The 10,190-nt window shown below is 32.9% G+C and overlaps 2 protein-coding genes across 5 annotated transcripts in view; one reads left to right on the top strand and one right to left on the bottom strand.

The window, feature by feature from the left end:
* LOC107226387 (ATP synthase subunit C lysine N-methyltransferase) overlaps positions 1–9,913 on the bottom strand; it is a 12,477-nt gene extending 2,564 nt beyond the window's left edge. Inside the window, exons 1-5 of one of the 3 annotated variants that reach the window (XM_046746707.1) lie at positions 9,712–9,913; positions 9,410–9,582; positions 8,971–9,159; positions 8,336–8,487; positions 2,891–3,019 (exon numbers count right to left, since the gene is read on the bottom strand). In XM_046746707.1, coding sequence (XP_046602663.1) covers positions 3,001–3,019; positions 8,336–8,487; positions 8,971–9,159; positions 9,410–9,582; positions 9,712–9,802 — 624 coding nt within the window. In that variant the 5' untranslated portion in view covers positions 9,803–9,913 and the 3' untranslated portion in view covers positions 2,891–3,000. Of the gene's footprint in view, positions 1–2,890; positions 3,020–7,743; positions 8,051–8,335; positions 8,488–8,970; positions 9,160–9,409; positions 9,583–9,711 lie in introns of those variants that run through there. The other 2 variants (XM_015667188.2, XM_046746708.1) reach the window with 2 other exon arrangements.
* On the top strand, positions 1,556–7,966 carry LOC107226389 (sodium-coupled neutral amino acid transporter 9). Of its 2 annotated transcripts, XM_015667191.2 has the most exons (12): positions 1,556–2,075; positions 2,233–2,348; positions 2,498–2,678; positions 2,851–3,022; positions 3,194–3,348; positions 5,158–5,315; positions 5,403–5,567; positions 5,687–5,746; positions 5,851–6,024; positions 6,221–6,423; positions 6,617–6,721; positions 6,841–7,965. In XM_015667191.2, the coding sequence occupies exons 2-12, from the start codon at positions 2,240–2,242 to the stop codon at positions 7,252–7,254; spliced, it is 1,896 nt and encodes a 631-aa protein (XP_015522677.1). In that variant the 5' UTR covers positions 1,556–2,075; positions 2,233–2,239; the 3' UTR covers positions 7,255–7,965. The 2 variants fall into 2 exon arrangements, with proteins under 2 accessions (XP_015522677.1, XP_046602661.1); XM_046746705.1 differs by lacking the exon at positions 1,556–2,075 and having other exon boundaries at positions 2,222–2,348; positions 6,841–7,966.
* Positions 9,914–10,190: the final 277 nt, after the last annotated feature.

Genomic DNA, 10,190 nt, shown 5'->3' with positions numbered 1-10,190 from the left:
CGGCGGTATGTGCATATAGTACACAAATAATAATGTAGATAACTGATTGATTTAGGAGTCAACACAAATATAGGAGTAAACATATAACTATTTGCTCCAATGTGAAATATCTATGTTTACAAAGCAATACCTCAAAATAACAAATAAGACAATACAGCGGAAAATTGTTTGGAACATGCCACAATGGAATTTTCAACTGTTGGCGTCCGATTCCAGACGTTTCAAATCACTTTTTTCATGCTATACAGGACTGGAATGACAATGGCAATGATTATCCTTAAATATATTTCTGCTAAAAAATTTGACCTGATTTTCGTATCAAGTTTAAATTGCAACGTATCACACATGTTAATTATAGTTATCGTTATATTTGCAAGGACATGTTTGGAAAATTTTAGCCGTGAACTTTGAGTTATCAATACTTGATATTTGTGACAATATGTTCAAGGTCAATATAAAGTCTGCACGTTTCCGTCAGCTGGATACAGCTATCTAAATCATCTCTATAAATTCGTTGAGCCTAATGTGGGTCAATCTGCTACTAACATAAAATTTAGTAGAATCGTATACTCGGTGAGAAACTTGATAACTGTCTACCTTGACTGTATTACGCGTGGGGAGAGATAATAACGCTCTATTTTGTAACAGTGGATCTCGATCACAAGGTTGACGAAACTTCGAGAAAGCAATCTTTTGATAATAATCTGACGTCAAAAATACAAAACAAAAAATGAAACAGTTTGACCTATAATTCTAACAGTTGCTACTCATGCACAATAAAATCATTCCATAAGCCTTAACTAATACAAACTCAATTTATAGAAACCGTGAAACGTGAATAAATAAATATAAAGGTAATACAATATTGCGCAACCTTTAAATGTTTTATGTTGCAAAAGGATTCCTATCGTCTCATTAATGAGGATGTGAAATTGTTATTGGCATTTAAATAACACATAGTCTCTCGTGGTTTCTGTGCTGCATAAAAAAGCGATACTTTATTTAGCCAAAACAGAATTAAGGTGAACTGCGATTGTCTTGGCTCATGCTATACATGGAAATAAATAAGATAAATAAGATTGTTTTTTAAGAAGTTGTTAAAAATAGTCGTACTGACTAGCAATTAATGGAAGTTAACTCAGTGCAGCATATTTACGCCACAGTGAGATGCCATAAAAATTGTTTAATGGTGAATTTAATTTGATGAAAAAATTCCGTTTAGATAGTGCAAGCAAAATCGTATGGTAAGTTCATAGAAACATGTGTAAATCCAATTTAGTTGATAGTAAATGATAAACTTTCAAATTAATTATATCACATCTTTAGCTACCGACTTCATAGAATTTTATTTTTGGCAAAACCTATTAATAAGTCAAATGTTATACTTTTATCGTTCAGTAATTAAATAAGTTTTTCTGTTGCTCAGCAGTTGTGAACGAAAAAGGAGATAATGACCAGCAGAGGGGATGATACTTATTACGTCACAAAACCCAGATATAATCACATGCTGTAGAAAGCATAGAGCTGAAGTTCTGCGAGTAAATCAGTCCGAGTTAAACCTTTAGTCAGGAAGTACGATTCATACAGTAACAAGGACAGTACTTGGTTCAAATATTTAAAATCCACCAAATAATACCAAGTTATTTTTTCACCCAACGGGATAGCATAACACATATCATACTTGCGGTAATAAAATAAATTCAAATATGATTGCGTACATACTAATGAAAGCCGATAAAAATTTAAACCAAGTACTTGTAGCAATACAAAAAAAATATAAGGTGTGTAAATGTTTTCGTACAATTGTCAGTTGTAAATAATTATTAGTAGAACACCGAATTAATTACTGCATATAACATAGAAACAACGTAAAAGTTTGAAACAATAATAGCTTGTGAAGAAAAAAAGTATTCACAAAATGTGTATTTTCATACTCTGCGAGAATTGAACTTACTATCATTTAGGCGACCTTCTTATGTTAAATCATTTTTATAACGAGAACAAGATATTACATATTTGCTACTACCGATATAATCCCATATCAGTGACGAAAGGCAACTAGAATTCAAGAGCTGGTATGTATAAAGCATTATTGGTCTATTATCATTTTACATAGCAAATATTATTCGGTAGGGATATACTACTACTTGGTAATAAATGAAATTATTAAAAAGTACTTGTTATAATGAATAACAGATGATTCGACGCAATTTCATGCAAATTTTCTATTAGGAGAAAAATGAAACCAAAAAGACAAGCTGAAGTAGCAAAGTTAGAAGCAGGTCTTGAATCTTTATTATCACACGCTACACTCTCCGGTGAAAATGAAACAGCTAAACAACGGCAAGGTAGACAATAGAAATACAGAAATTTGATCGCTAACATCGCTGATTGAAAGAAATTTTTAATGGAAGAATGTGATAAGAATTTCATCTGTTGATACAATTCAATTTAACAAAATGATGCGAAGTCTTGATGAATTATAAAAATAAAACAGGTATGTACGAGCGAAAACCAAGACGTGCGTGGAGTGTAAGTGACACATCTCCACCACAAGACAGTGGATCTGAAAGCGCACCCTTACTAAGCTCTGGAACTCATATGAGCTTCTCACCTATGATTTTTCATGACTCTGATACCAGTGACTTAGACTTCAGTCCTATTGCAGATTCTCCCAGGTAACATTCGTATGAAGTTATCACAGTCACATCAGAAGACATCTATTTTATTGGCAATGTTTATAATATGGTTTTTGATCCTTCTACTTTGTGTTGCTTCATTTCTACCTCGAGTAACTACTTGTGACATTTGATAATCGTATTATAGAAAAAATGCTATAAATGTTTATAGATATGGTAGTGCAGGAACTTCAAATTTTAACTCCATGGCAATATTACCAAGAAGAGTACCTCTTTTAGCACACGATAGTCCATTGATAACATCGCACCAAACAAATATTTCACCACCACCACCGTATTGCCGGGAAGGATATTACCAAATTCACAACTCATTGTCAGACCTGGTAAGAAATCAAGAAAAATGAAATCAACTTAAGGGTACAACCACATTTTAAACCTTTCAAGTTCAAGTTCAAGTTCAAGTTCTCATATTTGTAGTCTTTCAAAGATTCTATTTACTTGACAAAAAAATTTATCTGTTTAATTGAGTTATTGATAAAAATCAAATTCTATAGGTCATAGATGATTCAATTTGTAAAGACGGTGGCACACGACCAATCATAAAAGAAGTTGGTCGAGGTTTTTTGCCCGGACCTTTACCCTTAATACAGGATCCTCCGCCAATCACTTCCAAGTCCACAAAGCGAACACAGAGCTCTTTAGTGACAATGTAAGCCCATAACATACAGTGTAAATAAAACCGTATCATTTTGATGAGTGATAAACTTTTAACTCATGTTAACAATCTCGTGTACTTTATCTGCCAAAAATGATTTAACATTGCCCAGGTGCCAACGGCAACGTTCACTGCATTAAATTGTTAAATCCATAGTCAATATATAGTCTTTTTAGTACCGTCCATTCCTGACTTAAGTGAACTATAGCTGGTAATTCTCGCGAAAAATGTTGCTATTGTGGTAGGAATTTTTTTTTATAATATTCAATATTTAAGAATCTAACGACTATGAATAAATATGGGAAAATATTTTTTCACACTGATTACGGACTATAGCAAATATAACAGGCTTTGATTTCATACACATATGCAATAAATAAGTATTGTTGCTGTTTTATTCATTATTTTATAGACCTCTATCAGTATAACTTTAGCTGATGTATGAATCAACAAATGTTTCATCAGAATCACTGGCAGAGTATACAGGGTGTCACTTATTTTACAAATATAGGAAATTTCTAAAATTTTCCTCAACGGCATGTTATTTGTATGAATATGTATTATGTCTAGTGATGAATTTTACACAAATAAAAATTTGACGGGTGTCCTGAAGTAAAATTTCATGAAAAATCAATGATAAAATATTTCTCGTATTTGATTGAAGCACAAAAGAACAAAACACAAAGCTTAATGCGTATATTACAGTTGCATAATATGCTTATGGTTCATTTCTAGCGTTTAATAACCTTGACACAACACTGAAATGTTGACGACTGATAAAACCATTAAGGAAAGAGATTAACTTACATTGCTAATCTTGAAGACAGTGTAAAACAATATAAGATGGTGTTTGCAATAGAAGCATTAAAACAGAGATAAGGACATTATTTTTTGCATAGCTAGAGATTTTTACCTTCACTTTGTGATACTTTGAATAGGATTAAACACTAGAATCACGGTATGAAATGCAGTGTAATCCGTTGAAGGAAATTTGAAACAACTTTCATAATACGATTAGAAAACCACAAATATCGTATTTTCACCAAACATTTTATGAAAAATCTACGCAAAGAATTTAAAAAATAATACTTGTAAGCAGTTCAGACATTTTTCCTTTCGCTTTTACAATCACTCAGAATATAAAAATATCACATCACTGCACATGGTATAGATAATGGGAATTGAATATCAAGATCTTTCTTCAAATTAACTATCGCAAATTTTAACACTTATACGCGAAATTATTGCCACACGTTATTTAATAATAATAAAAAATGGATAGATTTTAATGCGTAAAAGAAAACGTTTCTGACAATTTCTGCATATTATAAAAATGCTTGTACGTAGCTTTGCAGCGGGAGTACAATTCACTGGCTGCTTTAGTTACCTAGATACACGCATATAAATCCCTGCCAAATATCACATCACCTATACTATTGTAAGCAGACGGTGGATAGAAGTTTTACACATTATTTGAGTGAGAAACTTGCGAGACTGTAGTATAGTAAGGGGTATTGCTTCGTCTGTTGCCTAGGCAACTGTCTAGTCAGTTCACTGTCCCCTGCTAGGGTGGATACCCTTCTCTAACCAGTCAAGCACACGAGCGCGTTCGTACAAAAGATATACCTATACCAGCATAATGACCTATATTTGTCATATTTACACCCACGATCCGCACTTTCAACATTATTAGTCTTGATAGTTCATGTTTCGAGTAATACTATATGTTATACTATAAAGAAAAAAAGAATGATTACCATGTTACAAATTATGGATATTCAGATTGACAATAATATTTTTCAGATTTTCAATATGGAATACCATTCTAGGTTCCTCATTGTTAACTATGCCATGGGGTATAGCAATGGCAGGATTAATTCCTGGAATAGGACTTATGTTAGCTATGGGAGGTCTTTGCCTTTACACAGCATACAGGTTACTCCAAGTCCACAAGTATCACGGTAAAATTTTGAGATAAAAACTTAAAATGCAAGTGAGCTTAAAGAAGTACGTGTAACTTGTCCATCAATGACTATATTGCATTCTAGGAGCAGGAGATAACGGAGAAGTTACTGCACTCAGTCGAACTCTACTGGGCTCCTGGGCAGAATATATTGCCAAAACTTTTAGCATTACAGTTATGCTAGGAGCAAATATTGCATACTGGGTTTTAATGTCAAACTTCTTGTACTATTCAGTGAATTTTTTATACGGTCTGTAATGAAAATGATTATTTTGAATCACAGCCATTGTTGTTCAATCAACGACATGATTATGATTCTTTTCTAAATCTTTATGTTGCCAATTACTAATCATTTTCCACCTGTTACAGATATTATTGCAGGACTGCCAATACACCCACCATTTACAAACGAATCTCATGCAACAGAAGGTGCATTTCTTTAAATCCTATTTTTATAATTAAATATATTTCGTAAAATTCAATTGAATAAAGACATCTTCATAGGTTAAATGGAAATCTTTCTTCTTATACAGTTTTGTGCCCAAAACAAGGATTGTACAATGATAGCAACCTCCACGACCATTCATATGATAACATGGGACCACTCTGGGACTTGTATAAAACAGTGCCTATAGTTTTGGCTATACTTATATTCCCTTTGCTCAACTTCAGCAGTGCAACTTTCTTCATGAAATTCAATTCACTTGGTAAGAGGAAGTACATTAAATAAATAACAGTGAAGTAATTAACCAGAAAGGGGTTGAGACAGGATCCAGTGTTCACCATTGGCATGATGTAATATATGGACACAACTTTTACTTGGAACTATTGCATCTATTAGAATCGCATCATTTTACTGTAATGGCGAATTCATTTCATCTGACATGTTTTTACTTTTGATAGGTACAGTATCAATTCTTTATTTGATTGTGTTTGTCATTGTGAAGTCGACCTCCTGGGGTATTAATATGGACAATAAGGCATGGGAAAGTAGTTGGGAACTGAGACCAACTTTTCCTGCATTATCTGGTATGCTCGCGCTATCATTTTTCATACACAACATTATCATCACTATAATGCAGAACAATGAAAATCAAAAGAATAATGTAAGTACTTTGATGTGAAAGACATACAACAAATCTGCCTTGACAAAAACTGTACAGTAATCACAGCAGATTTATAGATAATGTCATGTTTACACAGACAAAGTGATTAATATGAGGACATAAAAACTGTTAATGCGCAACGACTTGCTTGTGTTGAGTGGTATGACAAAAAAAATTTTTTCACTGCTTTCAGGGAAGAGATCTGACCATAGCTTATATTTTGGTTATATGCACCTACATTTTAATCGGAATTATGTTCTATGTTTGCTTTCCATTGGCCAAATCATGCATCGAAGATGTAAGTACTCCTTTCCCTTTGAAATACCGAAATATCATAAAGATCATGACATGACATTACCTAATCAATATGACTTGATAGTTCTTGAAATGTAAACATTAATCATGGTTTGATTTTAGAACTTATTGAACAACTTCCAAAAATGGGATGGTTTGACCATAGGCGCTCGAGTTGTTTTATTCTTCCAGTTATTGACCGTGTACCCACTAATAGCGTATATGTTGCGTATTCAAATATTATCGGCTATATTTAAAACTTCCAACTGTACCAAGAGCTATGTTTTGATTGTAAATATCGTAACGGTACTAATCTGTGTTTTGTTCGCTATATTTATGCCACGGGTAGGTACAATAATCAGATACACAGGTGCAATGAGCGGTTTCATTTACGTTTTCACTTTACCTAGTCTATTGCACCTAATGTCTATGTACAAACAAGGTAAAATGACGATGATATCAGCCATTTTACATTTGACCATACCAATTGTTGGTGTATCTAATCTCGCAGCACAATTTCTCATCAGTGAAGACTAACTACAGTTTGCGAATTCAGTTGTGATTGTAGTTTTATTTTAAGGACACATTGTGCGATTCAGTTGTATAATATGTAATATTTTTAACAACCTAATACGTCTTTTAAATAAAGAATATGTAAGCAATCATCTTAATACGCTATTTCACCACTCAAATATTTCTTTATTGTCAAATTTCTGACAGTTGGTTACTAGGAACTTTATTTTGTAGGCTCGTTTAAATTTCAAATTCGGATTTTTGTTAGAAATTATGAGAATTATCCGATACACTACAACAGTTAGTATATGCAATCTTCAAATATCACGTTTTTTATTAACAGATGCAAACGAAAAATATATGTTTCACAATCAGAGAAACAAATAGAAAAATTTTATCTCGATGTGGCTGCTGAAAAATACATAATTCCATATACAGAATTCAAAGTACGTATGTTGGAGATGTGTTTAAAAATTTTATGTCCGGGGAACTAAGTTACGTTTTTTTAAACCCATACAGCGTGACATGCCTTTTCTATCTGCATCTCTGAAATGTCTCTCTGAGCTAGGTAGTTTTCATCAGAACCTCTCTTACTCATGTGTCATTATATGCCACAGTTACTGTGTAGAGTCATGGAACAATTTTAAATAAAACAATTTCTGTGATTATTAATTGACTTGTTTGTAAGTATCAAGAATTTAATAAAACATTTTTGGTACATTATTATCACAATGTATATACATATATGTATATTAGGGTGTTTCAAAAAAAGACGAATTTATTTTTTTTTTCTTATGGTGTCCAAAAATTGATAGTATACCTAAAAATAAAAATTTTAGCGCCAATATGAGCTTTAATATCAATAATAAGGTTTGCCTCTATCCATTTCTTTATTTTCCATTTAAATAACACGGAAAATTTTTTTTTTTATTTTCTTGTGTGTGTGTGTGTGTGTGTGTACACATATATACATATGTATATAAATTCGTTGAAAAAAAAGTTGACTATTGCAAAAAAAAAAAGATATTTTTTATTACCTTCTCCTCATTTGTTGCGATACCAATTAAAGTTATCTACATATTAAGTATAATGTATCTAAACTCACTTTGGTGAAGCTGCACTTTTGTAGACCCAAACAGTATCAACCCCATGTCCGAATATTGCAACAGGTTCCAAGTTGGGTAATGGAAAACGACAAGCTACTATCAAACTATCTCTCTTTAGTTCTGAGTTAAATTTCTCTTCCACTTCGTCCATCTGTACAGAAATTTCATAACATTAAATTTTCAATTCATTGTCATTCATTGATGTTATTATAAAATAACAGCTTGCAAATAAGAATGGAGCTATGGTGAAGCTGAAACTAGCAGCCAGAGTTAAAAGCTAAACGTCTTAAACTTGTTGGAAATAGAAAGATACAGTTCAGTTTCATGCTTGTAATTCTATAAAAACAATGGGAGTTCAAGGCATGACAAAATTTTTATTTTTGGACGTCACTACGGTATTCGAAAGAATATTAGAACGTTTGGCTAATAATTCTAGCTGTTAGCTTCAGTCTCGTAATGGAGCTCTATACAAGCCTCGCAACAAAATTTAAGGTAAGTATAACGGTTTTTATTTGAAGTTAAATATATGACACATAAGGCAAGATGGATCAAAAAAATGCAATCAATGCATGCAATTTGCATGCAACCAAAAAATTATTTTATGTGCAAATTAAACGATTATATATACACTTACCATTTGCTGCACTCCAAATATAACAACGTTATCGTACTTTTCCAAATTAAATTTCCAAAGATCTTTTCTAAAAAAGGTGACTCTTGATGATAATCCTCGCATTATAGCGGTAAATCGTGAGTACGCTATGAGCCATGGATTTAATTCGATACCATCTGCCTTAAATCCAATTTTTGCAGCTGCGAAAACCTGAAGCAAGCATCCATGTACAGGAATAGATTTATTTTTAAAAATAACTACAATTAATATATTCCTAAATTTTACTACTTTACAAAATTATTTTTATCGTTAAACTACAGGTGGTTAAGGCAAATAACGATTGTATCTGAACTAGATCCACATGGAATAAAATCATAATTTTGATAAAAATAGGACGCACGTTCTTGTTTCTAAAAATTATTTTAGTTCATTTCAAAAATCATCACATGTATTGACATACTATGCGTCCATCTCCACTACCCAGGTCCACCAAGGTTCCTGAGCGCCCCTTCAATGCTCGTAGAACATTTTCAACTTGCTGAGTGGTTGCCGGCACATACGGTAAACAAACCTTGCGCAGTGCTGGACTCACAAATGGAAGACATACTGCACTGATGGCGACAGCTGCACCGCCTGAAAATATTAATTTCGGTTAATCGTATGAAGAATATCTGAGAATATCAGTACAGATAATGTCTCTAGGTTTGTGCTCGCAGTAAATCTGTTTTTGGTTATCTAATAAATCATGCCACATAACCTCACCAGTAAGTCCAACAAAGATTAAACCGATATTAGAGGTTCGTTTCTCAACGCCACTAGATAACTCTTCATTTCCTAACTGTAGTTCTTTCATAATTATTTGTATTTTTCACCGCGAGACTTAATTATTGAACAATTACTTCACATTTGTAACACGTCGCTGCCGCGAACCGGGAACAACAGGTTACATCTGTTTAACAGCATGTCTATACCTTCATTGAGCATACATATTACCGTACAGCTGAGAATCATCGCTGTGTTTCCCAAAAATACGCAACGCCAATCGTGCGTTGATGCGTACAATGATTCAAGAAACGATTTACAGAATGAGAAAAAATGATCCCGAATAAGACAAAACTATCATAAATCAGAATAATTAATATCCAGCTAATGAAGTCAAAATACGCGCGCTTTTCTAATCAATACCGTTAAAGAGGAATATTATGATTGGCTAGTATTCTCGTAGCATACAAATTTCAACC

This window comes from Neodiprion lecontei, chromosome 1 (assembly GCF_021901455.1).
Source record: "Neodiprion lecontei isolate iyNeoLeco1 chromosome 1, iyNeoLeco1.1, whole genome shotgun sequence".
Classification (NCBI taxonomy): Eukaryota; Metazoa; Arthropoda; class Insecta; order Hymenoptera; family Diprionidae; genus Neodiprion; species Neodiprion lecontei.
The sequence above is the reverse complement of the archived record's forward strand: the minus strand, read 5'-3'. Positions and strand labels throughout refer to the sequence as shown.